The 27,846-nt window shown below is 44.8% G+C and overlaps 10 protein-coding genes across 10 annotated transcripts; 7 read left to right on the top strand and 3 right to left on the bottom strand.

Moving 5' to 3' along the window:
- Nucleotides 1–84: 84 nt before the first annotated feature.
- Nucleotides 85–2,555, top strand: LOC132265620 (glucose dehydrogenase [FAD, quinone]-like). Its single transcript, XM_059766394.1, has 3 exons — nucleotides 85–304; nucleotides 447–692; nucleotides 1,027–2,555. Exons 1-3 carry the CDS (start codon nucleotides 85–87, stop codon nucleotides 2,553–2,555), a joined length of 1,995 nt encoding a protein of 664 aa, XP_059622377.1.
- A 1,182-nt stretch (nucleotides 2,556–3,737) lies between these two features.
- LOC132265531 (glucose dehydrogenase [FAD, quinone]-like) lies at nucleotides 3,738–5,702 on the top strand. The gene is made up of 2 exons (XM_059766273.1): nucleotides 3,738–4,107; nucleotides 4,177–5,702. The coding sequence occupies exons 1-2, from the start codon at nucleotides 3,738–3,740 to the stop codon at nucleotides 5,700–5,702; spliced, it is 1,896 nt and encodes a 631-aa protein (XP_059622256.1).
- Nucleotides 5,703–6,699: 997 nt separating this feature from the next.
- LOC132265441 (glucose dehydrogenase [FAD, quinone]-like) lies at nucleotides 6,700–8,509 on the top strand. The gene is made up of 2 exons (XM_059766174.1): nucleotides 6,700–6,922; nucleotides 6,984–8,509. Exons 1-2 carry the CDS (start codon nucleotides 6,700–6,702, stop codon nucleotides 8,507–8,509), a joined length of 1,749 nt encoding a protein of 582 aa, XP_059622157.1.
- Nucleotides 8,510–12,555: 4,046 nt separating this feature from the next.
- On the top strand, nucleotides 12,556–13,954 carry LOC132258206 (serine/threonine-protein phosphatase 4 catalytic subunit). Its single transcript, XM_059755811.1, has 4 exons — nucleotides 12,556–12,689; nucleotides 12,843–13,051; nucleotides 13,113–13,756; nucleotides 13,822–13,954. The coding sequence occupies exons 2-4, from the start codon at nucleotides 12,902–12,904 to the stop codon at nucleotides 13,949–13,951; spliced, it is 924 nt and encodes a 307-aa protein (XP_059611794.1). The 5' UTR covers nucleotides 12,556–12,689; nucleotides 12,843–12,901; the 3' UTR covers nucleotides 13,952–13,954.
- A 202-nt stretch (nucleotides 13,955–14,156) lies between these two features.
- On the bottom strand, nucleotides 14,157–15,201 carry LOC132259058 (NAD-dependent protein deacylase Sirt4). Its single transcript, XM_059756989.1, has 2 exons — nucleotides 14,963–15,201; nucleotides 14,157–14,903 (listed from the first exon to the last, which is right to left on the bottom strand). Exons 1-2 carry the CDS (start codon nucleotides 15,141–15,143, stop codon nucleotides 14,161–14,163), a joined length of 924 nt encoding a protein of 307 aa, XP_059612972.1. The 5' UTR covers nucleotides 15,144–15,201; the 3' UTR covers nucleotides 14,157–14,160.
- A 276-nt stretch (nucleotides 15,202–15,477) lies between these two features.
- LOC132259952 (histone-lysine N-methyltransferase PR-Set7) lies at nucleotides 15,478–20,858 on the top strand. The gene is made up of 3 exons (XM_059758208.1): nucleotides 15,478–15,830; nucleotides 18,010–19,264; nucleotides 20,238–20,858. Exons 1-3 carry the CDS (start codon nucleotides 15,821–15,823, stop codon nucleotides 20,446–20,448), a joined length of 1,476 nt encoding a protein of 491 aa, XP_059614191.1. The 5' UTR covers nucleotides 15,478–15,820; the 3' UTR covers nucleotides 20,449–20,858.
- On the bottom strand, nucleotides 19,280–20,229 carry LOC132260736 (uncharacterized). The gene is made up of 2 exons (XM_059759462.1): nucleotides 19,808–20,229; nucleotides 19,280–19,710 (listed from the first exon to the last, which is right to left on the bottom strand). Exons 1-2 carry the CDS (start codon nucleotides 20,014–20,016, stop codon nucleotides 19,293–19,295), a joined length of 627 nt encoding a protein of 208 aa, XP_059615445.1. The 5' UTR covers nucleotides 20,017–20,229; the 3' UTR covers nucleotides 19,280–19,292.
- A 559-nt stretch (nucleotides 20,859–21,417) lies between the features above and the next one.
- LOC132256275 (ubiquitin-conjugating enzyme E2-18 kDa-like) lies at nucleotides 21,418–22,814 on the top strand. Its single transcript, XM_059752641.1, has 4 exons — nucleotides 21,418–21,528; nucleotides 21,844–21,939; nucleotides 21,999–22,185; nucleotides 22,282–22,814. The coding sequence occupies exons 1-4, from the start codon at nucleotides 21,502–21,504 to the stop codon at nucleotides 22,434–22,436; spliced, it is 465 nt and encodes a 154-aa protein (XP_059608624.1). The 5' UTR covers nucleotides 21,418–21,501; the 3' UTR covers nucleotides 22,437–22,814.
- Nucleotides 22,815–23,050: 236 nt separating this feature from the next.
- LOC132255799 (DNA replication ATP-dependent helicase/nuclease DNA2) lies at nucleotides 23,051–27,048 on the top strand. Its single transcript, XM_059751997.1, has 5 exons — nucleotides 23,051–23,793; nucleotides 23,857–24,047; nucleotides 24,113–25,048; nucleotides 25,115–26,145; nucleotides 26,211–27,048. The coding sequence occupies exons 1-5, from the start codon at nucleotides 23,445–23,447 to the stop codon at nucleotides 27,046–27,048; spliced, it is 3,345 nt and encodes a 1,114-aa protein (XP_059607980.1). The 5' UTR covers nucleotides 23,051–23,444.
- LOC132256205 (coiled-coil domain-containing protein 86) lies at nucleotides 26,979–27,834 on the bottom strand. Its single transcript, XM_059752514.1, has 3 exons — nucleotides 27,631–27,834; nucleotides 27,429–27,555; nucleotides 26,979–27,364 (listed from the first exon to the last, which is right to left on the bottom strand). Exons 1-3 carry the CDS (start codon nucleotides 27,701–27,703, stop codon nucleotides 27,073–27,075), a joined length of 492 nt encoding a protein of 163 aa, XP_059608497.1. The 5' UTR covers nucleotides 27,704–27,834; the 3' UTR covers nucleotides 26,979–27,072.
- Between the last annotated feature and the right edge of the window lie 12 nt (nucleotides 27,835–27,846).

The following is a 27,846-nucleotide window of genomic DNA, read 5'->3' as shown; positions in this document are numbered from 1 at the left end:
AAAAGTACATGAAGAGTGTGCGTGATAAGTGAACAACTCATATTGCATTTAATCTTTGGTGCATTTACTGACATTCTCGCGAATATGTGGCAAATATTTCGTGATATCCGATGGCTGTGGATGCAATTGTTGTGTCTGCAAGTGCTCTTCGTGAAGTGCGGCATGTCCATTTACTTCTTCAACCCATACATGCCACCCACCTATGGATTCACCCTCGACAACTCCATCGACCACTACACTAATCTCATGCAGAACATCTCGCAGCACATGGGCGGACTCAGTGCCTACCCAAATACACTATTTGGTAAGACACTGCATTAAGCCGAAAGTTACCCGTTTTCCGTTATTATATCACCTTTAATCAATTCACTTTACGACAGCGTCCATTCAGATTGTTATTTTACTTATTTTATGAACAATTCGACTAACCAGTGTAATTTCCTCAGGCTTTCCCTCACCGCCCTCCTCGGCAAACACAGTGAAAGAGTATGATTTCATAATTGTGGGCTCAGGACCGGCTGGCTGTGTGTTGGCGAATCGCCTGTCAGAGAATCCAAATTGGAAAGTGCTCCTCCTCGAAGCCGGCGGCCTGGAAACCATTTTCCACGATATTCCTCTCCTGGCCGCTTATCTGCAGTCAACAGCCTCCAACTGGGGATATTTGACAGAACCCGAGCCCGGAGTTTGTTGGGGTAAGACTTTCTTTCCGGATCTCACATAGAAGTTCAATACTATGTAGAATTCTTTATGAAAACTGCTTCGCAATCAAGTGAACTTTCAAGACTTATTGTCTACAATCGTAGTCATAATTGTGATTGAAGGTTAAGAGCATCATATAATATTTTATTATTTCCCGTTGAAGTGAAATACGATTGACAAACAACTACGAAATCACATAAATCTAAACAACTCAATAATTTCGCGCCATACATAAAAATTCCATATTTTAACGATTTTGCCAAATTTTTGGTACAAAAAAATCATGACAAAATATGTCTAAATCGTAAAATTTTTATTTCCTTCCAGGAATGTATGATCAAAAGTGTGCCTTTCCGAGAGGAAGAGTTCTGGGTGGTTCGAGTTCCATCAACTACATGATCTACAACAGAGGAAATCGTCGCGACTATGATAGATGGTCTCAAGAGGGAAACTACGGATGGTCGTATAACGAAGTCTTGCCGTACTTCTTGAAAACCGAGCGATCCATGCTCAAGGGATTGGAAAGCTCACCTTATCACAATAGATACGGCGAGTTGAATGTCGAATATGTGCCATACAGAACTCCTGCAGCAAGAGCCTTTGTCAAGGGTGCTCAACAGGCGGGATATGCAAAGCTCGACTATAATGGCGAGAGTCAAGTTGGAACATCCTTCGTACAGGCAACAACATATAGAGGAGTTCGTCACAGTGCTTCCAGTGCCTTGCTGAGACCTATCAAGAAACTTCGACCCAATCTGAAGATCCTGATCAATGCTAGAGTGACGAAAATCCTCATTGATCCCGAATCAAAGGCCGCCTATGGCGTGGAGTACATTAGGAATAAGAAAACCAGGACAGTTCACGCCAGCAGAGAGGTCATTGTCTCCTCGGGAACCTTCAACACACCACAACTCCTAATGCTCTCGGGCATTGGCCCTGCAGACCACCTAAATGAACTTGGCATTCCAGTGATTGAAGATCTGCCTGTGGGCAAAGTAATGTACGATCACATGAGTCACATCGGACTCATATTCACTGTCAACACAACAGGAAACACGCCGGCCACGAATCGCATCACTCTCAAGCAAATCACCGATTATCTCCACGGCAAAGGTCCTTTCACCATGATTGGAGGCGTTGAGGCGCTCACATTCTACAAATCTCCCAACAGTCTGGATCCACCAGACTGGCCAGACGCCGAAATCATCACCATCGGCGGAAGTCTGGCGTCAGATGAAGGAACAGGTGTTCTGCGAGGAATGAATATCAGACAGGAAATCTATGACACAATATGGAGACCACTCGAAACCTTACCAACAGATCACTGGTCGGCTTTTGTTATGCAATTCAGACCCAAATCCACTGGTCAAGTGAGATTGCAAGACACTAATCCACTGAGTTGGCCCAAATTGTACCCAAATTTCTTCCAATACGAAGAAGATTTGGAAATCTTACTTGAGGGGACAAAGGAAGTCATCAGGATATCTCAAACACCAGCCATGCAAGCGATAGGAACTCGAATTTGGGATATTCCACTGCCAAATTGCGCTCATCTTCACTTCGGCACTGACGACTACTGGAGATGCTCAATAAGAACTTTATCGTGCACTCTTCATCATCAAGTCAGCACTTGTCGAATGGGACCCACCAATGATCAGACTTCAGTTGTGAATCCCGAATTGAAAGTTCATGGCATTCACAGACTTCGCATAGCCGATAACAGCATATTACCTCATCCAATCACAGGACATACAAACGCTGTGTCCTTCATGATTGGCGAAAAGTGTGCCGATATGATAAAATCCGATGCGGCGCAGGGAAGATTGGAAAAGTTAAAGATTACATTTCTATCGTGAAATTTTAAACGAATTTATAAAGTAATAAAAATAAATGAAACAGTTTAATCTTAAATACATAATTTACTTAATAGTTTTCCTCACTGCTTCTTACTTCTCCCTTCTCAACTCTATGATTTGCTTCAATGAATACTGAACCATTCTTGAGAAAAGTACATTTTATTGAAATAAAATATATCAAGTTTCTGCAGAAGACTTTCTCAATATTGGTCAGTTCGTCTGGAAAACTTATCACATTAATACACATATTCATTAGCCAATTCATCAGTCTTTTCTCACTTAAAACGCGGCTTTGTTGTGGCTGACTTTGCATGCCTTGTCCAAAGCAAACAATGAAAGAGTGCGTGTAAACTTCATGTATTTATTCAATTATTATTTATTACTTCCAATAATATTAGCGAATATCGTTCAATTAATGCATGTGTGTTTTATTACTTTATCTTCTGACATTCTTTCTACAACATTTTCGCGCCTCCTTAAAAAGCTCTCAAAAAATAGAAGGAAAATCTGCATAATTCCTTCTCAATACCATCAAAAAATCATCTAAAAAACCCAATTATCAAGTATAAAACACTTAAATGAACCTGGTTGATGAAACGGAATGATATCAAGTGATGTGAATCGTTTGTGATGTGCGAAATTAGGTGGAATTTAATCTTTGACCAGTTTTTTGCCATTATTTTCCACGTCCACTGAAGGAGAAAATAATAGTTCCGAAAAGTGTGCAAGAAGAAAACAAAGGACTGAAGTAGTTTGATTGAACATTTCCGTCCTTATCTGACATTTTTATTATGTGTCTCCATTTCATTAACACTTTAAAACTTCCTATTCTAATCTAATCTTATCTAAATCTTAAATATGCTTCATTAAATATAGTTACAGGCTAATAACAACAATCCTGTAACTCCCACCATTCTTGGCAAAATATACCAATCAAAGACTATACGAAGAATACTTCGAATATTGGTCAGTTCTATTTGACTTCTAGTGGCAAACGCACACAAGTTGTTCAATTATTTCAGTAGGATTTTTCATTTTCACCTTAAGCAAGAGTGCGTGATTTGTTAAAGACTTACTATTTAGAACGTTAATCAATTAATTGCAGTTATGTGGCAAATATCGTGCAATCAATGGATTTGTGTTTTATTGCTGCATCTTCTGATATTTTTCGTGAAATGCGGAATGTCAATAGACTTCTACAACCCCTTCGTGTCTCCTTCGTATGGATTCACCCTCGACAACTCCATCGATCACTACACAAATATCTTGAGAAATTATTCTCAAAACACTGGAGGAAAATCTGCATATTCCTTCTCAATTCCATCAACATTGCCTTTCGCACAAGAGTTCGACTTTATAATCGTGGGCGCTGGACCAACGGGATGTGTTTTGGCTAATCGCTTGTCAGAAAACCCCAATTGGAAGGTTCTTCTTCTCGAAGCTGGAGGTCAAGAGACGTATTTCCATGGCGTTCCTCTCATAGCAGCTTTTCTGCAGGCAACAGCCTCCAATTGGGGTTATTTGACAGAACCCGAGCCCGGAGTTTGTTTGGGTAAAAGTTTTATAATAAGATAATACATAAAAAGAATATTATAACACGTACAATTCTGCTATTTTTCAGGAATGTATGGGCACCGTTGCGCATTTCCTCGAGGGAAAGTTCTAGGTGGTTCAAGTTCAATCAACTACATGATCTACAATCGAGGAAATCGTCGGGATTTCGACAGATGGGCGCAGGAAGGAAACTATGGATGGTCGTATAATGAAGTCTTGCCGTACTTCATGAAGTCAGAGCGATCAACGCTCAAAGGAGTCGTGGATTCGTCTTATCACAACAAATATGGCGAGTTGAATGTCGAGTATGTTTCGTACAGAACTCCAGCGGCGCGAGCTTTCGTCAGAGGCTCGCAACAGTTGGGCTACAGATTGACGGATTACAATGGAAGGAATCAAGTCGGAACGTCCTTCGTTCAGGCCACAACTCGACGCGGCGTTCGTCACAGCGCTTCAAGCGCGTTCTTGAAACCAATCGTCAACAGACCTAACCTCAAGATCATGATCAACAGCCGAGTGACGAGGATTCTGATCGATTCGGACACGAAGATCGCGTACGGAGTGGAATATGTGAGAAACAGGAAAACCATGCGAGCTTATGCAAACAGAGAAGTGGTTTTATCAGCGGGAGTCTTCAATTCTCCTCAGCTTCTAATGCTATCCGGAATTGGTCCTCGAGATCATTTGAAGGAGCTCGATATTCCAGTTATTCAGAATCTCCCCGTTGGCCAAATTCTGTACGATCATATGAGCCACTCAGCCTTGACATACACAGTTAACACAACTGGATACTCACCATCTTCAAGTCAGCTAAGAATTGATGACTTCACTGATTATTCACTCTTCGGAACAGGAAGATTCTCTATAATAGGAGGCATTGAAGCACTCACTTTCTACAAATCACCAAACAGTCGAGATCCTCCGGATTTGCCAGATGCCGAAATTATGTTCGCCGGAGGAAGTTTTGCTTCGGACGAAGGAGCAGGAACAATCAGAGTAGCAAATGTTCGCCGAGATATCTATGAGACAGTGTGGAAACCTCTAGAAAGTTCATCATCAGATCACTGGATGGGTCTTATTATGCAATTCCGGCCCAAATCCAGAGGATATGTGAAATTGAGTGACAAGAATCCTTGGAGTTGGCCAAAAATCTATCCAAACTACTTTGATTATGAAGAAGATCTGGAAATTTTACTTGAAGGAACGAAAGAAGCCATTAAAATAGCCCAAACGCCAGCAATGAAGGCGATTGGAGCAAGAATTTGGGATGTTCCTTTGCCAGATTGTGCGCATCTTCACTTCGGTACTGACGACTATTGGAGATGTTCAATAAGAACAATGTCATTCACAATTTATCATCAAACAAGCACCTGTAAAATGGGTCCTTATTATGACAGAACCGCCGTGGTTGATCCTGAACTGCGTGTTTACGGAATCCAGAAACTTCGTGTCGCTGATACAAGCGTCGTTCCTCTCCCAATCACCGCACATACAAATGCTGTTTCTTACATGATTGGCGAAAAGTTGGCCGATATGATAAAGGCTGATTGGAAGCGTGGATTGTTGCAGAAGACCAAAATGACGTTCGTGTAAGATTTTAGTATAATAAAATAAATTAAGGCATCTCAGTTCGTGGGTGGGACCAAATTGAGGGGTTTTGCTGTGTTTCTGTGTTCTAAATTGCCTTCAGTTGGGGGTGTTGAGCAATAAGTTAATTAAATTAATTGAATAGTTTGTGGAAGGCGACGAACACAGCATATTTAGCTGAAATTCATTTTCTTCTCCGTACTACGTTTCGGGATTTTCATTTACGCTTTTCTCAGGTCTATAAAAAGTTTAGCAATGAGTTTAAGATGAAGTTTCATGACTATAAATGAGTAATACACACTCGAAAGAAAAAAAATTGCCTCAAAGATTCTTCAATTAATTCAAATAGAAAAATACTCTGAAATTCCTTTAGAAAAATTATTCTTATCGCATGATTAATATTGCATATGCTTTTCACAAATATTCATATTGCCCCCTTCTTAATCTATAGAAGACTTGCTTCATTGAGCATCGCGTTGGGTGCTAGACTTGTCTCGTCACTCCCACCATTCTTGGCAAAGTGAACCACTCAAAGAATTGGCAACTTCTGCAGTAGTCACTTTGCGAGGCATTGGTCAGTTCTATTAGCGATTTAACCACAATCGCACACAAGTTGCTTAGCCATTTCAGTTGCATTTTTCATTTTCATTTTCGCCTTAAGCAAGGTGTTGTTGCAGTGGCCCAGTTTGCATGTCTTGTCGAATGTAAAGCGCGAAAAAGAGTGCGTGATACGCTTAACACTTGTTATACTTATGACTTCAGAACTTCGATTAATTTAGTTATGTGGCGAATATCGTTCAATCAAAGCATGTGCATTTTATTACTTCACTTTCTGACATTCTTCGTGAAATATGGAATTTCAATAGACTTCTACAACCCCTTCGTGCCTCCTTCGTATGGATTCACCCTCGACAACTCCATCGATCATTACACAAATCTCATGAGGAATATCTCTAAAAACACAGAAGGAAAATCTTATTATTCTTTCTCAATCCCATCAACAATGCCTTTCGCACAAGAGTTTGACTTTATAATAGTTGGATCTGGACCAGCTGGATGCGTTTTGGCCAATCGCTTGTCAGAAAATCCCGATTGGAAGGTTCTTCTTCTCGAAGCTGGAGGCCAAGAAACCCTTTTCCACGATATTCCTCTCATGGCGGCATATTTTCAATCAACGGGATCTAATTGGGGATATTTTGCTGAACGTGAACCCGGAATTTGCTGGGGTAATTGTCAAGAGATAAAATTTATCACTTTGTAATCTTTAATGTTATTCTCATTTTTCAGGAATGAATGGACAACGTTGCGCATTTCCTCGAGGGAAAATATTAGGCGGGACTAGTTCTATGAATTATATGATCTACAATCGAGGAAATCGTCGGGATTTCGACAGATGGGCGCAGGAAGGAAACTATGGATGGTCGTATAATGAAGTCTTGCCGTACTTCATGAAGTCAGAGCGATCAACGCTCAAAGGAGTCGTGGATTCGTCTTATCACAACAAATATGGCGAGTTGAATGTCGAGTATGTTTCGTACAGAACTCCAGCGGCGCGAGCTTTCGTCAGAGGATCTCAGCAATTGGGCTACAGATTGACGGACTACAATGGAAGGAATCAAGTGGGAACGTCCTTCGTTCAGGCCACAACTCGACGCGGCGTTCGTCACAGCGCTTCAAGTGCGTTCTTGGAACCAATCGTCAACAGACCAAACCTCAAGATCATGATCAACAGCCGAGTGACGAGGATTCTGATCGATCCGGACACGAAGATCGCGTACGGAGTTGAATATGTGAGAAACAGGAAAACCATGCGAGCTTATGCTACCGGTGAAGTTGTCATCTCGGCAGGAGCCTTTAATTCTCCTCAACTTCTTATGCTGTCCGGAATTGGCCCTCGAGATCATCTGAAGGAACTCGATATTCCAGTCATTCAGGATCTCCCAGTTGGCCAAATTATGTACGATCATATGAGCCATGGAGCTTTAACTTTCGTGGTCAATTCAACAGGCTTTTCTCCTTTTACAAGTCAGCTAAGAATTGATGATTTCACCGATTATTTCCTCCACAGAACAGGAAAATTCTCTTTAATAGGCGGAGTTGAAGCTCTAACATTTTATAAATCACCAAACAGTCGAGATCCTCCGGATTGGCCAGATGCCGAAATTATTTTCCTCGGTGGAAGTTTTGCTTCAGATGAGGGAACAGGAACAATTAGAGGAATGAATATACGACAAGATATATACGATACTGTGTGGAAATCTCTTGAGAATTCACAAACAGATCTTTGTGGTGCTTTTATTATGCAGTTCAGACCCAAATCGAAAGGATACGTGAAATTGAGAGACAAGAATCCTTGGAGTTGGCCAAAATTCTATCCAAATTACTTCCAATACGAAGAAGATTTGGAAATCTTACTTGAAGCGACGAAAGAAGCGATTAAAATAGCCCAAACGCCAGCAATGAAGGCGATTGGAGCAAGAATTTGGGATATTCCTTTGCCAGATTGTGCGCATCTTCACTTCGGCACTGACGATTATTGGCGTTGCTCAATAAGAACGCTGTCTTTGACGCTCCATCATCAAGTCAGCACTTGTAAAATGGGTCCTTATTACGACAGAACCGCTATTGTTGATCCTGAATTGAGGGTTTATGGAATTCAGAAGCTTCGCGTGGCCGATTGCAGTGTCATTCCTCATCCTCTTACAGGACACACAAATGCAGTTTCATTCATGATTGGCGAGAAATTAGCTGATATGATTAAGGCTGATTGGAAATGTGGATTGTTGCAAAAGACCCAAATCACATTTGTGTAAACGATAATTTAGTGAATAAGGAAATACATAAGCCTAAAATTATAATTCAATCTCCTGAATTGGAAAAACGTGCTGAAATTCAATCGCAATGGATTTGCTCACCACATTGCAAACATTCTTGATTCTACTCTTTTCTTCTTCCCCATTTAGAGGTTCTCAAACTCGGATCTGTGCATAAAGTGGGGCTTCACTATCACTTTTCCACAGTGTCGCTGGCAAAAGGGGATTAAAAGGACTACGTGTGTTTATATAAACGCCATGAAGTGAAAAAAAGAACGCAGATAAAAAGGGGTGCATATTTATCGTGTTGATTAACGCTCGAGATTATTCCTTGCCCAGGAAGCGTTTCACTCATTGTCAGCCACCCTCAATGTCTCATTTTCCAACTCATTACGACTCAAGAGGAGACCACAGGAAAAAAAATCACCTTTATCATGCCGAATCATTTAATTCCATTGGCAAAAAGGGACCTTTTTTTCACTTCCTCCCTTTCTCTCAATGGCTCATTTTCCCGGAAATGGAACACCTTCGGCAATTCCCACCCTGTCCGTACGCATCTCAACACAGCATTATCGATTTATCGCCGCATGATTTTCATGTGTGGCAGAAAATGGGCGACAACCACTCAAATAAAAATGCTAAAAGCTTTCCCCCAAATTAAATAGCAATACTCATAGGCATTCCCTCTCTGACCACATCTTTCACAGGTCAGTGCCCTTCATTGATGTTGACATGACCCGATTCAGGATCTCGCTTTTCGCTTGTGTGAAGAACTCTTTTATTTTTTGGGGGGTGAAATTCTCTTACTTTTTCCCGCGTATTATAGAAGTATTTTCACTATAAATTTACAGTGAAACACGCATTTCTTCCTGCTTTCCTTCCTCAACGCCCTCAATTTTCTTCAAATACCAACACACACAGTGGAAAACTCATTAAATTTCCACTTATACTTTGTCTATCATCGATTTTTATATAATAAAGTGTGAAATGGAAAAAGCCATGGAGAAAAATTTCACTGAAACTACGTGCATAATTCTACGCACATGAATAAATTATAAAATCAATTACTATTATGCATATTTTCACAATTTCATGAGGTTCTATTTATGGAATTTCCCCTTAATCTCTATCAATCTCCAATGCGACTGGACAATATATCAAGAGGGAGTGTTTTGTGCAGCAGGAAAGGAAGACAGGAAGTCGAACAAACCACTGACGTTACAGAGAAAAAACACCGAAAGCAAATCGATAGTCGGTGTTCAAATAGAAATTAATCGAATTCCACGCCAGACATTCAATTTACCTCATCCAATTGAATTATAGTGTCACAGAGCTAACATATGTCAAATCGATAGACGTGCGTCTCATTAAAATTCGATGGAACACCACAAAATCACCAAAATCATTCAATAGCAGGTCGAAAAATCTATCCCATATTAATTCTATTCTCAATATTAGAACCACAATCTCAAAGTTCTATTTATAGTTAATCGCCTTTCAAGTGAATCTCATCATAAGCAACCGCTGAGAATAAATAAATTATGGCATTTTTCATATTCTTGGAAAATACTCCTGAAACATTTAATCATTTTTCGGTAAATCATCAACTCCAAAAGGACCCTCGAAATAATCTTTGTCATGCAAATTTCACGTCTGCCGAAATGCTGGCGAATGTTTCAAGTCCCCAACACAGCGGAATACATAAATTTTATGAGTGACAAGGGGTCAATGTGATGTCTGAATTCTGAGGAATTCTCAAACCAAATATACATAAATCTCCACTGTTAGCAAGACACACTCTAAAACTTACAACAAATGTTTATTAAATAATAATTTCAATTAGCGAATCTTACTTAACAAACCTCAATTCACTTCTTTCTTCGATTTTTTTTCTGCACAATTCCATAGGAAATTAAGTAGGTTTATCGCCAAAAAGAGAAGAGTGAGAATAAAGGTTGTCTTTCTTCATCATCATCCTGGCAAAATCTCAGGATGATGAGCAATAAAACACATTAAAACCAACACACAAAAGAATGATTCTGTTCTGGGACAGGTTTTCAGATGAAAGATTAATGTTTCACAGAAAGCAATTATCAATTTTTTGTAAAAGTCTCACGTGCATTTTTATTGAGTGGATCTCCAACTGAGGGAAGTGTAATAAATTTCGGCATGTTGAAGATGAACAATGAATTCAAGCAAGAAAGAAACTTCATTGAAATTCTGCCATGACATTCACCCCTTTGAAATGGGTGAAAAATAATGTATTTCAGAGAAAATATGAAATAAAGAAATTAAACTCTTAGAAAGAACATTAAGTGTTAAACCCTGTCAGAAAATTGCGGATGGAACTCAGTGTGTTTTCTCATCGTTTTCATTTTCATTCTGCTTTTATCACACTTCGCAAAATTAAACTTCACTAGTTGACTGGAGAGCGTTGACCAAATTGGCCAATATTTCCGGGCGAGTAAATTACGCATTCATCAGCGATAAAATCTCAATTGAATGCCTGACCAGAGTTTCACAAAACACATCGCGATAAGACATTCAGTGATAGTCAAACCCGCGAAAATGCGATAATTTTCCTGTCAATGTCGCAATCGACAAGAATGACTCGTGTTTGGATTGTTTCATCATCAGAGCACCGATAAGGCTTTCCAGGCCCAAAATCTTGGCCAGCAGAGGGTCTCTTTGGGGCAACAATATAGTGAGAAAGGGGGGCGCGCTATAAATAGCCATGCGAGCGCGCCTCTCTGGCGTTGATCGCAAATTTTCGTCGTGCCGTCTTTTTTTCTGTATGTCATCACCCTCAGGGGGTGTTCATGGGGCGGAAAGAGTCGTTAAATGGGAATGACATCGTATGAATATTTACTCTTCTGCCTCTGCTCATTCATTGAGGGCAACACAGCGAGTGGCGCTCTTTTGTTGCGTACTGGCGAACGACGATGCGTTATCAAAGGAGGAGTGACGTCAGTCGCGGGTTTTATCCTGACTTTTCAGGGGCGCTCTCTGGGCGCCTCGCAACCCATTTTCCCAGCAATTGTCGCGTCCGGGACGTGCAGGGGGACTCACCTGAAACGATGAGAGCCTCGTTGGGGCCGACAGTGTGGATATTTCCCATGTTTTCGGCGTCCGGACTTGACTGGGTCTGTTGATTTTTATCCAAGCACGATGAAATCCACTCGCCTTATCAATTCTCTCTCCCTTCGCCTATGACACTCACGGGGAATTCCTCCGGTTTCAAACTACTGTAAATATTGGCTTAGCACTTTACACAATCCACCAGATCGTGATATATCACGTGAAGCACCTTTTTTATTGATGAAATCACGACAAATCCACCCTCGATGGTGACCTCGGTTGGGAGCCGCAGGAAAACAAGCTGAAGAAATGGACCAAACCAAAATACACCACACTTTTCACCACTCTCAGTCCCTCTTCTCTGCTTTTGGACACTTTTCAGCTCCTCTCGGGGCACTTTTCACCAGGATTTTCAGCAAAATAGTCGGCACTTTACCACTAATCTCGCCATGAAGACCGCGCTGGGATGTATGGCGTCCGTCAAATGCTTGTCCCAATTCACACACACACACAGCTCGCCACTGCGCAATCTCCGTCCAATTGAGGCTCTCAAGCGGCAGAAAAACACCATTTTCCCCACATTTTATCGCGATTAATCACAATATTTCCACTATTCTGGATTTATGAAACACCAATGATGTCAATAATAGCTGATAACAGGCGGAAAGATAGTGAAATGATGAGTTAATCCTTGCATTTTCAGTAAGTTTCAGAACATCTATTGGGGAATATAAGCAAATTCAACTTAAAGATTCCTTGTCAGTGGCCAAAATCACCTGATATTACTTGATTTTCAGTACTACACTTCAGCATCGTGATCATTTTCTGTTGAACATTCCGAGAAGCATGGAAAAATGCATAAAATCCGATAGAATGCAAATATGGTAAATATTTTCATTGCGCGATGGGCAATTTTTCGTGCTGTGTAAATCCGGCCGCTTTGGATAAAATGAGTGCGATATTGGATAGGATAGTGAGTGAGTGTGTGTGTGAGAGAGAGAGAGAGCGCTTGTGCGCTTGACGTTTGTACTTTTCGATATAGACGCATCGCGTAAAATTAGGAAATTTGTATCATTTTCACCCCGAGGTACTTAAATTGCAGGTAATTATCCAGTAAATATCCCTTCACTGGACACCCCTGAAGGTGCTCCAGGTGGAGGAGTGTGGGAAAATAGGGTGAAAAGTGGGTTTTTCCGTGATTCTCTGGAGGCTGTCATGAGGTGTCTAATATCATCTTTTTTCTGCATCTTTCCAGGAGATTATACACATTTTTAGGCGTATCAGAAGCTAGAAATAGACAAATAGGAACCCAAAATGACTGATTATAGCGATTTAGATCGGCAGATAGAGCAGCTGAAGCGATGCGAGATCATCAAGGAGAACGAAGTGAAGGCGTTGTGCGCGAAGGCCCGCGAGATTCTCGTGGAGGAGGGCAATGTGCAGCGCGTGGACTCTCCTGTGACAGTGAGTATCCCGTCCGGGGGTCCATCAGATGTTTATTAACGCTCGTCCGGACGCTTTGCAGGTGTGTGGTGACATCCACGGGCAGTTCTATGATTTGAAGGAGCTGTTCAAGGTGGGCGGCGACGTCCCAGAGACAAATTACCTGTTCATGGGGGACTTTGTTGATCGGGGCTACTACAGCGTGGAGACCTTTCTGCTGTTGCTCGCCCTCAAAGTGCGCTACCCCGATCGGATAACGCTGATCCGTGGCAATCACGAGTCACGACAGATCACACAGGTTTACGGCTTCTACGACGAGTGCATGCGGAAGTACGGCTCCGTAACTGTGTGGCGCTACTGCACGGAGATCTTCGACTATCTCAGCTTGTCGGCCATCATTGACGGCCGGATCTTCTGCGTGCACGGCGGCCTCAGCCCCTCCATCCAGTACCTCGACCAGATCCGCTCCATCGATCGCAAGCAGGAGGTGCCCCACGACGGCCCCATGTGCGACCTGCTGTGGAGCGACCCGGAGGACACGCAGGGCTGGGGCGTGTCGCCGCGCGGCGCCGGATACCTCTTCGGCAGCGACGTGGTGGCGCAATTCAACACTGCCAACGACATTGACATGATCTGCCGGGCGCATCAGCTGGTCATGGAGGGCTACAAGTGGCACTTCAACGAAACCGTACTCACCGTGTGGTCTGCTCCCAACTACTGCTATCGGTGAGTGGCGTCATAATCTCAATTTCACCGCCAAACTGCAATATTTCCCATCCTTTCTGTTACAGTTGCGGCAATGTGGCGGCTATTCTGGAGCTGAACGAGCATCTGCAGAGAGATTTTACCATCTTTGAAGCAGCACCGCAAGAAAGTCGAGGCATTCCGTCGAAAAAGCCCCAGGCGGACTACTTCTTATAGACGCGCAAACACACAAAATTTCAGTCCTCATCATCCATGCGCCGCTCACGCTGGGGCGCGCGCATTGAGGGATCCCAGATGCGATTCGGCGATCCTCTAGCATTTTTTATTCATTGATTTCTATGTATTTACGAGAATAATCACATCAGCGAGCAAGAAGCAGATAAATAAATTAGGACAACAGACTACGGAAGGACTTTTCCCAAACTCTATCGCGTGGCAAAGAGGCGAGGGATGATGTCACCGCACTTGGCGGAGATCTTTAGGTCTGCATGATCGTCACCGCGTGTAGGGCCGATATTGACTATCACCACGGGAAGACCCAATTCCTTCGTCTGGACCACTAATCGATATCCGGAGAAGACCAAGAGACTCGATCCCAGCACCAAAAGGCCGTCGCTCTCGCAATTCCAGCGCACGATGTCCTCTATTGTCCTCATGGGCACGTTGTCGCCGAAGAATACAATTCTGGGCTTCAGACTGCCGCCACAATTGGGACACGGAGGCACAACGAAGGCGTCGACAGCAGCCTGAGGAATGTCCACATCTCCGTCCGGACGAAGCATCTCCGTCATTGTGGCGCTCAGTGACGGATTGAGGCTGCTGAGGATGTTCTGGAAGTCATGCCGCGGGATTGAATAGTCACAGGACAGGCAAATCACTGTGTATCCGTTTCCGTGGATCTCAATCAGCTTCTTGCTGCCCGCTTTTGTGTGCAAACAGTCGACATTTTGGGTGACAGTGCCCAGAATCCTACCCTCACGCTCGAATCTCGTGAGAGTGTAGTGAATAGGATTGGGTTCCATGCTGGAAAATCTTGGCCAGCCAACGTAATTCCTCGCCCAGTATCTCTTCCGGACGTCAGCATACTTGACAAAGTCCGGGTGTTGAATTGGACGACTATTGCTCCTCGCATAGAGTCCCACACCTTCTGACCGATAGTCCGGTATACCTAGAAGACATTTCTATACAGAAAAACCGTGATTCATGCGAGGATAGAGGGAAAATTACCAGATTCCGTGGAGATTCCAGCTCCTGTGAGAACGAGTATTTTCGACTTATCTCGCAAGAAATCCTCCAATTTCGTAATGTCACTTTGAGCCACTGGATCGTGCTTCGGTACAAACATTCCCTTGCTGTTGTGGTAGACAGAAGAAGATGAAAAAGAGCGAAATGAGGTGGGAATTCGCATTTTTGCAATAAAATAAAAGCGCAGAAATTAGCAAAACACCGACAAAGTGAGGTTAGAGTGGGCAAACATGGAAATGTCAAAACAAATCTGTCAGCTGATTTTTATCCAGACGCTGTCGTGACAGCAAACTTGGCGGCATTTCTAAAAAATTTCACAAAATACTACGTTGTGCGGTGCAAGAGGGGTGGAAAAGTGGTTGTTCTGTGATTTGAGAGCAAGTTCCGTGATTTCTGGTAAAAATTATGCGTCTGCCTGAGGTGGAAAATTTCGGGAAAATAACGCTTGGATAGAGCTGGATAGAGGGGTGTCATCGCCTCCGCAGCCATCTTTCCTCGAAGTGAACAATTCTGTGGGCTTTGAAAAAGATCGTGTGCGGAGCTATTGTGTTTATTTATGGACTTTTCCGTGATTTTATCCACCTCCATACCCCAATTCTATCGCCAAATTACACCCCACACCCTCTCGTGTTGACGGACGTGCGTGACTCGCGGGCAAGTGCGTGCTGAAGGGCAGGAAAAACGTGTGTGTCCATTTATAGTTTATAACACGCCAAAGCGCGTTGCTGCTTCTTGGATGCCAGCCACCACCGAGATATCAATGGAGGCGCATTAGAAGGCGATGGCGACATAGACGCAGCCACAGTAACCCAGAGACCCACACTGCAGCGCGAACAGGACATGGTGCGAGGTGAGTCTGGGCGCCCCCGAGGGGCGCGCGCCTCCGCTGGAGCGCGAGAGAGGCCATCTATCCATCTTGCGGAGCGCCCGAAAGAATTCACCTACTTTGCACTATTTCAATTGCACTTTGCGCTCTCTCGCTCACGCTCGGCCGCCGCGATCGCAGTTCTTTGTGCTGCTGATGCCTTTTCGGTGGAGCGCACAAGAGCCAGGGAAAAGTGTGTGAATGCGCTTGCAGAGTCGGCAATTTGGAGGTTATTGCCCGTTCCCCAGTCGCAGCGCTCTGCCCTCTCTAGCTTCCGCCCGTTTCCCAAATAATCACCTCCCTGGGCTGCGAGCGCGTGCCGTTCCCCGAAACCACCTGGCAATCAGCGGAAGCTTCGCAGAACTCCTTATGTTATTCCAATTAGAATATTTTCACACTACTGATTTTCCGTGGAAAATTGTGTTTTACGCATAGAATAATTTTTTTTTTGTCGTTAAATTATGTTGACTCGCAATAGCCGTGAATTCTCCGCATTGGAGTAGAATTTAATGGCGCGTCTTTCATGCCTTCGTGATTCTCGGGAGGGAAAATCCATTTCGCTGTCTCTCGCGCGCCGCCATTCGGCGTGTTGTGTTGGGATTTCCACGGCAATTGGCGAGCGCGGAGAGCAAACAAAGCTTCTTCTTCCCACGTTGATCCCCCGCAACGATGCGACACAAGCCTCCACTTTTCCGCCCAATTGATTGCGAGCAAATTGTGTGTGGCATTTTCCTAGGGAGGCCAGGAAGATCACAAGCGCGGCGCTTTGCGTGTGACAAATTCAGCCCATCCTCCTGGTCGCTATTAATAGATCCACAACTCTCAATATGCGATCGATAAAGCGCGATCCTCGCGCGCTTTCGGCCACAAAAGCTCTCTTTTTTTTGTCCACCTGACAATATTCCATGGTCTGCTGGGATCGTGATAGGTTTTTGCCGAGATGTTATTTCACGTTTATGGAGAGGAAAAACTCTCGTTGGAATTCGACTAAAGCACATGTTGAGCGAGCGATGCTTTTGAGATGAAATGCCGAATTTGTGATTCATGCGCGGATTTCTCACGAAGCGGAGGAGTTCAAGGGAAAAGTGCTCTACGTGAGTCTTCCTTATCGGACGCGTGTTGTGTGTTGGTTTTGTGTGATAAGTTTGATGAACCGCGAGAATAGAAGGAACTCCGTGGTTTTTTTTGTTTTTACTTCAAAAGTCTTCTGAATGGCCGGAAAATGTGTATTTATTCTATCTTCAAACTATCTAAAATTTATTAAGTTTTTCTGGGTCAAAAATTCTTATCTTCTTGGCTTTTATCGCTTTGATTGAATCTCTAGACGTGATTATCACGCCAATAAAGTGTATTTTGCCTATTTTGCCTCTAAAGACTATATTTCAATGTGGCCACGGTGGCCCGAAAGTGCTTTCTAGTGTTGAATTCTAGCAAAATCTGTTGTTCTTCTCATCAAATTGTTATCAAAGAAAAAACCTTTGCTTGCGCTATTTAGCACTGCGTGAAGTTTATGATAACAGATATTCTCAATCAATATCAACTCAGGTTGTTAATGACATTCGCCCTTCGAATCACAAACTATCAGAGATATCCTAATAATTGAAATGACAGCAACTGTGCCAACATCGCACTGAGCAAAGCGGTGAAAGAGAGTCATTTTGTCTTCGGATATGCTCCAATTTCCGCGCCCAGCAGCGAATAAAGGGCCCCAATTTGTGCCCTGCTCTTCTATTTCACGGCTGACTTTATTGACTTCATAAACTACTGAAACACACACACTGTTGTAAGTGTGTTTGTGTGTGTTTTTCCGTTGAATTCCTGTGTGCGGAAAATACTCTAGATTAGCATCTCGTGAAATATCACAAGCACGATTTCATCTCTTGCCAATTTATATATATATTATATTAGACAAAAAACTAGCGATGAAATTGTGCATCCATTTCAAGAAGAAACTCTTGCGGTCTGTGTTGCTTCTACAGTCGCGGAGAATTGGAGGAGGGAAAGCCACACAATTGTTTGTGGCGGTGTAATTAAATGGGCGATGCGAGAGATGATGAGAGAGGAAATATGCCAAGGACGCAGTGTTGTGTCAATTTTTACAGTCCATGGAGAAAAATGCCATTTTGTAGAGTTAATAAAGAGTCTCTTTTGTTCTGTTTGGCAGGAAGGAGAGCCCGTCCGGCGGCGCCGACCGGCAGTTCCAGTGCCACATCGCGGAATCTGCTGGAGGAATACTGTGCCAGTCCGAAGAGGAAGGACTACAAGCTGGATCCGCTGAGTATTCATCATGCGCATGAGAATGGGACGGAAAAGATGCCGGGAATTGAGACAAAATTCAAGACTCAGATGGTGTTGAGGCCATCGTCGAAGAGGAATGTGAGGAACATTGAGATCACGCGGTATTTTCCGGTTCAGACGACACAGCGGGCAGACGTGAGGGCAAATGGGGCCTTTGAGACCATTCAATTGGTGGATGATGACACATGTGACTCCTTTCCGGATCGATCGACGATGACACAGGAGCCAGAGGTGGAGGAGGAATCGAATATTTTCCTCCAGAAGCCTGTGTTGAAGCTCAATGTGGACAAATCACCCAATCAGGCGTCCTCGATTGTCATCAAGAAGAGTCTGGAGGTGAAGTCGGACTTTGCCAGTTTGACAAGCAATGGCTTTGTCAGCTTCAATGCTGTCACGCCGACGAAAGTGAAGGAGAATGGCATTAGTGCGGATGTGCTGAAGCCCGTGTCACCTGTGCTGTTGGCGTGTTCTGACAGCAATTCCTGCGACAGCGGCGTGGTGTCGGATCGCAGTCATGACACGACGCCGGGCGCTCGGCTGCGCCACCACAAGAAGCCCACGACGCCCCATCGGATTGTGTGTCCGTCGCCGAAGAAGAGTGACGCGGAGAATGTGATTGACGTGGAGAATAATTCCGCGGAGGTGCGAGAGGATGGCCAGCGGCGAGAGCCTGCTGAGGTGGTGACAGAAGCGCCTGATTGTCAGGAGACAGTTGCGGTGCCGCGCGATGTCTTCTCAGCACCGCCGGCTGGCGCCAGGACGAAGAGTGGCGGCACCACGAAGAAGCTGACCAATGGCACTGCCCAGAAGAGCATTAAGGAGTTCTACAAGGTGCGCCGCAGTGCGCGCAAGACGAAGAAGGAGGTGCAGAAGGAGGAGCAGCGCGCCATCGAGCAGGCCGTGGCTGAGGGACGCGAGCGCGGGCTGGCGGTGAAGCTGTTCAAGGAGAAGGGACGCGGCGTGATAGCCACGCAGGCGTTCGGCAAGGGGGACTTCGTCGTGGAGTACATTGGTGACTTGATCTCGAACTGCGAGGCCGGCAAGAGGGAGCAGATCTACGCCGAGGATCACAACGCCGGCTGCTACATGTATTACTTCAAGCACAAGAATGTTCAGTACTGGTGAGTTTTATCCTTCTATAATGTCTCTTTATTGGGGAAGTTTGTCCAGATATGTCTGCAGAAGACTGTTGTGCTCCCGGGAAAGCTCAAGGGATTCCCTCATGAGAGCCGAAACGCTCTCATTGAACTCATGAGTCAATTGATTGGATTTCCTGAATTCCGCCAGTAATTCCTCATCGATAGACGTGAATTGTCTGTTCGTGTCTCTCTGGGGAGGATCTGGCGGAAGTGCTGGAGCGACAGGAACTGATGTAATTGATTGAACAGTGTGTTCAGATGAGCAAGAATCTTCTGCGCCTTCAGACATGCTGATCTCTTCGTCTTTGATTGATGAAGTCAAGCTTGGACTCTTCTTGAGAGGATACTTTGGTGTGAAATTCTCAAATTGATGCATCCTTGCGTACAAATTCCACTTAGAATTGTGACTGTACCATTCATTTTCCTGCCTGCAAATTTAATTTATTTAATTGTTTAGAAAAATTAAAAATTCCCTCCGACGCCACTGGGAAACAAGTGCGCGCACTGTCAAAACATAAAGCTTACCTGTATCTCTTCCGGAGGTTCTTCATCTTCGATTTGATCTCAGACACAGTCTTTCGCACTCCGTGGCGTGCCAATGTTGCGCGGAATTTGTCATAGATCTGCTTGTGAACTCTTTTTCGTCGAAATATAGGCTTGAAATCCGTCCAGATATCGATAAAAGTCTCATTAGCGGCATCGTTCCATTCGGTTCTCCTCCTGGCGTCACTCATCTTGTCACACTACTGCGTGTGATAGTCACAAGGGTGCGCTGTGGGTCGCCATTCGGGGCGACTTCGTGCAAACGAAGCGCTTGAGCGATGATTCTCGCGCGCTCATCCGTCTCTGACCCATAATCCACGAATGAATCTAAAGAGTGTGTATGTGAGCGGCATTTTGCACAGGGTGGTGCTGAAGTAATGTAACTCTCTCTCTCTCTTTATCTCTTTTGCAGTATCGATGCCACGAAGGAGACGGGAAAGATGGGACGTCTGGTGAATCACTCGCGCAATGGGAATCTGATGACGAAGATTGTGGACTACAAGGGAAGACCGCACTTAGTGCTACTGGCCAAAGAGGACATCGAGCCGGGGAAGGAGCTGACGTACGACTACGGCGATCGCTCCAAGGAGTCGCTGCTGCATCACCCTTGGCTGGCATTTTGAGTGACTGAGGAGAGAAGAAGTCCTTCCCGCCTTTCTCCGGCGCATCTCCTTCCTCTCCACCTCAGCAGAGAGAGAGAGACAGTTCAGCGAAGAAACTTAATATTTAACATCTCTCACCCTTATTTATTCCTCATGCGAGAGAGAAAAACCGCCCTTTTTGCCTTGAGTCAGCGCGCGTCGAGGCTCTTGTTTTCCCTTTCTTAGGCGTAGTTGCAGAGACAGAAAGAAAATGTGTTCTTAACGTTTTTCTCTTACTCTTAATTTCGCTACATATTTTACAAATTATTTAGGTAAAAAGAAAAGAAAGAAAATACAGATATAATTCTCTCCTTATATTTTCTTTTAGATAATGTCACGCTTTCGTTGCTCGAGTTTTTAAGTGTGTTTGAGGTTGATGCAGAAGATTAAAATGTTGATAGAAATTATAGAAGAGGAATTTTCTGCAAGAAGAAAACTGAGAAGAAAACTATTCTAGTTTGTTTTATAAATTTGAAATTTCACAGAGACAAATTATGTGCAAAATTTCACAACCGGCAAGACTGTCGCCAAAACATTGGTTTCCACAACATGTTAATGTTTTAATTTTTTTGAAAGATAGAGATAAAGCGATAAAAATCACTTAGTTTTGAGTAGTGTCACACTTTAGTAGACTTTGTAGAATATATATATATAGTTAAATAACTAAACAAAAAGGACATTTTATGATTTTATGCACGAAAATGCAAAAACTAATGTGTATAAATGAAAGCAAGAACAAGTATGAACATACTTAAGATTATATGACTAAAGTCAAAAATTCATCTCAGAACATTTTTCAATCAATTACTAGTATTAAAAGATGTAGAAATGTTTTGTAATAAGCATTAAAGAGATGAGGTGAATCGCGCTTCAAATTTGAGTTTAATTTCCGCGCCCAGACTTGTCCTTCGACATTCCTTAATTTTCGTCTCTTTTGGGATAAAAGTTTCCGGATAGAGTTGGAATTCGCGTGCCCACCGCACGATGTCTCTTGAGGCGCGGTGACGGCAAGTGTGATTGTCAAAAAATAGCAAAATGGCGGCGTCGAGACGGCTGCAAAAGGTAAAAAAAGTGGGCAAAATCAGTGAAAAGTTCTAGTAAAATACTGAGAAACACGCTCGGGACTTGCCAGTGACTTGCCCCCGTGGGGCTCACATGGTGGCTTCGCGAGAGTCCTCTGGGCTGTGGCAATTAATTAGCATTTGACGTAATTTGAGGTTATGTGTCACTTCACTGGATTTCTCAATTTTCTCTGTGTGGGGAAAAATGTCTCGCATAATTGAGTTTCTAATTTATTCAGCATTGGGAGGTCTTCCTCTGCTGCCACTTCCACTTGCCCCACAATCCCACTGAGCCATTTTCAATGTGTCATTGCAGGAATTATCAGATTTGAGAGCGTCCGGACTGAAATCCTTCAGAGACATCGTCGTGGATGACACAAATATCCTCGCGTGGACAGGATTAATTGTTCCGGTGAGTGGATTGACTTTTGCGGGTGTGTGATCTGGGATTAATTGATTCGGTTATTGCAGGATAATCCACCATACAATAAAGGTGCCTTCAAGATTGAGATCAACTTCCCGGCAGAATACCCGTTCAAACCACCAAAAATCAGCTTTAAGACCAGAATCTATCATCCCAACATCGATGAGAAGGGTCAGGTGTGTTTGCCGATAATCAGTGCGGAGAACTGGAAGCCAGCCACGAAAACTGATCAAGGTAGAGAACTTTGTGCGCTGATAACAATCGCGCACACCGCTTTAAGCTGGTTTTCTTTTACAACCAAACCTTGTGTCTTGTCTGTGTCTCTTGCAGTGATTCAGGCTCTAATCGCCCTGGTGAATGATCCAGAGCCTGAGCATCCGCTGCGGGCGGATTTGGCTGGCGAGTATTTGAATGATCGGAAGAAGTTCATGAAGAATGCCGAGGAGTTTACGCGGAAAAATAGTGAGAAACGACCAACGGATTAAGAAGAAGGGGGGAAAATGGCAAAGCAGAGTCACACCAATCCTCATGAAAAAAAACTCCTCCTCTTTTCTCCCTTCTCCGCGACATTTACACTCTTGTCCTTCCGCATTTTCTCTCCAGGAAAATCACACAGAGAACCTCTTATTAATTTATATACAAATGATTCTTCGTAATGAAAAAAAGGCTTGATTTGCGTGAGTGTGAGTGGAGATGAAATCACACAGGGAGATGCGATAAGCGAAAAAGTTTTTCTTTTGCTCTTCGTTTCTGAGTCAGATGATGAGAAAATGAATATTTTTGAATTCAAAAGTATATTTTATAGATGAAGGCAAAGAGATGGTATAATTGTACACAGTTGTAGAATAAACTAATTAAATGATGATGATATAAGGTCGAAGGCGGTGGACAAAGAAGCTCTGAGAATTTTAGTGAAAATATGGGTGACGAAAAAAAAATTATCTAATTATTGCATTATTGAATTATAAACTAAAAGAAATTAACGTGATTCTTTTCGATCATCGCGAGAGATGATGGCCTCCGGCCGCGCCAAATGACCTCCCAAAGAGGCGGTCGGGGGCCGTGCGTGCGTACGCGGCATCCAAAAATGCATTTATATATTAGCGAGCGAAGAAAAAATTTTTTGATGATAAAAGCTGTACTAAAAAGACTACAAAGTCCAAAATTTCTCATTTATTCATGGCAAATGCATCGTGTTTGGCTCTATTATTTAATGAAAAATCATCTCTCAATAAATTAGTTGAACAATTTCAGTCCAAATTATTCCCTTTTTCAACCATCAAAGTGCGGAGTTTTCCGACAAAAGTTTCGTGAAATGCGGAAATTTCTTTGGGATGGCTTCTCTGGCAACCCTCTTTGGCGGGACTTCAAACGCCAACGGGTGACATAACCTCAATTGTGATTTTGGCGGCGAATTAGCGGTATTGCATTGTAAATCGCAGGATATACCGCAATTGTGATGCACTTTGTCTGTGATTGGAGTGGAGTGGAAAATGGACTCTGGTCAGAAGCGTCTGAAAGTAGCCAAGGAGAGCGACGAAGTGTCGCTGGATTTCAGCAATTGGCTGTGGGACGAGTGGGATTATGAGGAGCCAAACGAGGCGAACAAGGAGAACATCTCCGTGAACACGGGGACGAACAATATTGAGCCTCCGGCGAGGTCACATCATCGAGACAGGACGTTCGATCTGACACGCTGGAGGCGCTGCGAGGTGAAGTCCGTCACGAGGCTGGACAGAGAGGTGAGACTGAGCCTGATGGAGGACGATGTGCCGCCGGAGAGGGCGCAGACCGGACAGCTGATCCTGCACGACATGTGGGTCCACACGGAAGTCAATCCTCGTGAGTGTGTGTGTCTGTCCGCCGCTGGGGCGCGTCTTCTGAGTCTCTGTCTCTGTTTTGCAGTGGATGTGGTGTCCGTGAAGGCTGTGTGGAGCGAGGAGCTGCAGTGCCATATCATAACCATGACTGAGGGGCTTCTGGTGGTGAATCCGAATGTGCTGGTCTCGGGAACCACTCTCCTGGGATCGCTCTTCTGTTCCCGCCGGGGAATTCTTAGTGAATACTTCAAGACGCTTGTTTTAACACCTGAAATTGTGAGTTCCCGCCTAAAGCCGCGTGCCACTTGGCAATCGAGAGTACAATTCCGCGTCTCTTGCAGATGACTGTGGGTTCTCTGGTGCATGAGCTGCTCCAGATGTGCCTTGAGAGGAACCTGAAGACCCACGATGAGATCCAGTGGGCGTCCCAAGAGCTGTTGCAGCAGCGAGGAACCTTCTTCCAGATCTACTCATCCACGTTGGCGGAATATCAGGCGCAGGGAGAAATCACGCCGTTCATACCAAAGATTGAGGACTTTTTCCGATGCTATCTGCCCAATAGTCATCAGGGACGGCATCAGGGACACTGGTTCCTCAAGTGGGGCAACTTTGAGGGCAGCATTGCCAGCGTGGAGGACATTGAGGAGAACATCTGGATGCCACAACTGGGCCTCAAGGGAAAGGTGGACGTGACGGCGAGGGTGCGAAAGAGAACAGCTGACGGCGGTGAGATCGTCAAAATCATGCCGGTGGAGGTGAAAACTGGCCGGGCGAGCTTCTCAGCTGAACACCGTGGCCAATTGACCCTCTACCAGATGATGATGTCTGAACTCCTGGGCGGCATCGATTCCGGACTGCTGCTGTACTTGCGCGAGGGTGTGTTCAAGGAGATGCAGCCCTCGTGGAATGAGATGCGCGATCTGATCATGATGAGGAATAAGTATGTGAGCTTTCTGGCGTGCGAGAAGATTTACCTGGACGAGGGAGAGGCGGAATTTAAGCTGCCAGAACCGATAAATCATCCCACGGGGTGTTTATCGTGTCCCATGAAGACAATCTGTGGCAGTTTCTTGCTGAGATCCGAGCAGAGGAGTCTCGTGACGCCTGACCATCACTTCCATCGGACTCTCATTTCCTCCACGGAGCATTTGAGTGAGAAACACGTTGACTACTTCATCGATTGGGTGCACATTGTGCTGTATGAGGAGTTCCATGAGCACGAGAATTTTGGACAGGAGAGAATTTGGCTGAGAACACCAGAAGTGCGGGAAAGTGAAGTAAGTCACGTTCAGGAGCTCTGAGATCCTTGATTTTATCACTGTCTGATATGTTTCCTTTCGCAGGGATTCACACTGGCGTACTTGATGATCACAAATCCGCCTACACTTCAGTCGGGGCGCTACTTGACGGACTTCCATGTGGACAAATCGAAGCCGAGAGGCGACAAGAGGGATTGTCTGACGGCGGGTTTCTCTGTGGGTGATTATCTGGTCGTGAGCACGTCTAAGAGAATCGCCGTGGCCACTGGGATTGTCCAGACGATAGATTGTGAGCACATTTGCCTGTCGCTCGAGAGGAATCTCATGATTCAGTACAGCTTGGAGAACTTCCACATTGATCGATACATCAGCAACACACAGCTGACCTTCAATCTCACCAATCTGGGCGCGATGCTGGAGAACACGGAGCGAAGCAACAAGTTGAGGCGGTTGATTGTGGACAAAGTGATGCCGCGGAATGAATCGTGCCCGAAGGATGCGAATGAGGATCACGTGGCGCTGCGGAATCTCAATAGTGACCAAGTGTCTGCCGTCATCAAGAGTGTCCAGATGGTTGAGTACATGCTGCTGCAGGGATTTCCGGGCACGGGCAAGACACAGACGATCGTCGCTCTTGTGCGCTATTACATCAGCAAGGGCATGTCTGTCCTCATCACCAGTCACACGAATGCTGCCGTGAATAATCTCCTGGAGCGATTGCTGCCGCACAATCTGAACTTTATGCGCTTGGGCTCTGTGGGTCGCATCTCGCCGGCCCTCCAGGAGCACACAGAATCCCACCTGACGCGCCATTGCACCACTTATCATCAGCTGCAGAGAGTCTACGATGACTGTCCAATCGTGGGCGTCACTTGCATGGGCTGCACTCATCCCATGCTGATCAGGAGGGTGTTTGACATCTGCATCGTGGATGAGGCGACTCAGGTCTTCCAGCCCACCATCCTGAGGCCTCTTATGGCCGCCAAGAAGTTCCTACTCGTCGGCGATCCACATCAACTGCCGCCGCTCATGAAGTCTGAACAGGCAATCGAGCTGGGCGGCGGAGAGAGTCTCTTCAGGCGCCTCCAGACCAAACACACCGTCGCCACACTCAGGTTAGTGGCTGTAAAAATCTAGATGATTTTCTTAAACGTTTACATTCTTTCATGCTCTCTTGCAGGAAGCAATATCGCATGAATCAAACCATCACGGATGTCGCCAATAAGATTTCGTACAAAGGATTTCTGACATGCGCCAATGAAACTGTGGCCAACAATGTCCTCCAATACAATCCGGCTGTGGACTTCAGTGAGGAGAAGAGCCCCTTTCCGTGGCTGTACAGAGTGCTGCGCAGCGACCTGGAGTACTCTTTCGTCTACATTGACACCGGAGACACAGCTCGTCTGCATGCGGAATTCACGGAGCAGATGAACATCAGCTCGGGCAGCAAAGTGGAGTCCGACTTCCTGCTGGATTCGCCGCATCACGTGGGGGAGAATGTGTGCGAGGCTGCTCTGTGTCTGTACGTCGTGAGAGCATTGCTGGAATTGGGCGTGAATGCTAAGGATATTGGGATTATCACGCCGTTCAGAGCTCAAGTGGCACTTCTGCAGCAACTCATGGCAAAGTACAATGAAATGTTCAGCCTTGGCTGTGACGGAGTCGAGGTGAACACGGTGGATCAGTACCAGGGAAGGGAGAAGAGTGTGATCATCTATTCGTGCGTGAGCAACTGCAACAAGAAGGGTCACGCGTGTGTCGTGGATAAGACAATCATGGGAAGCTCTGAACGCTTCGCTGTGGCTGTGACGCGAGCCAAGCAGAAGTGCATTGTGATGGGAAATTCCACTTCACTGGATTTCATTGAGCCCTTTGCCAAGTTGAAGCGTGGAATTACGCCGAAGAGCAACTTTAAACTCACCGACAAGACGTCAGGCTTTGACTGGCAAGTTGTGCAGAAGCATCTCCTCGACATTCACCGGAAGAATCCCGAAATTGTCAAGCAACGCATCTTCTAAAGATCCTCTGTGTGTTTCACTTTATTAAATGGCCTTGACTGTGCTCAAATCACGTTTCTCAATCGATCGCAGTTGCTTCTTGCGGATCCTCTTGAGCTTCGCTGGATTCTTGATGATCTGCACAATTTCAGACTTGCGCTGATTCTCCAACTTTCGCTTCTCATTTGCCTCCCGACGCTCCTTCAGCTGCTCCTTCTCCGCCTGCTTCTGCATCTTGATGGACTTTGACAGCTCCTTCACCTTCTGCATCTCCTCCCGGAATTGCTCCTTCTTCTGAAATGTCTGGCGGTGGAGGGATTTCTTGATGGTGGAGAATCTGATTGAGTGAGAAACATCTTATGAGAAGGTATTTTTTTGATATCTTGGGGAGAGTATTGTACTTTTGCTTCGGTGTCTTCCACACGCGACCACTCTTGGGAATGCCACGAGGAACTGTGTCTGTCATCTTCTTTCGCTTCTCAGACACCACATCATCCGAAGTGGAGTCTGGAGCATCAAAGGAACTGCCTGAAAAGTGTCCAGACGCAATTTGTGTGTTGAGAGAAAAACGTGCTCTTCAAGTGTTAATTCTCAGTGATTTACCAGTTTCTGTGTCCATTTTGTCGCCACTGTCCACCTCTGTTCGTTTCTTAGGCGCCTTCTTTGTCCTCCCCATGTCACTTTTCACGTGATAACACCCCGAAAAACTCCTGAAATCTGCTAATAGTTTGGAGAAAAACAGCCTCTGGTGTTTGCAAACAATGCGGAAAAGTGTGAGGTTAGGTGGCGCGGCCCCGCAAGCAACACGTCAAAATCGAT

Source organism: Phlebotomus argentipes, unplaced genomic scaffold (genome assembly GCF_947086385.1).
Source record: "Phlebotomus argentipes unplaced genomic scaffold, Phlebotomus argentipes genome assembly contig_10, whole genome shotgun sequence".
NCBI lineage: Eukaryota > Metazoa > Arthropoda > Insecta > Diptera > Psychodidae > Phlebotomus > Phlebotomus argentipes.
Note: the sequence above shows the minus strand (reverse complement) of the source record. Positions and strands in the feature narration are given on the sequence as shown.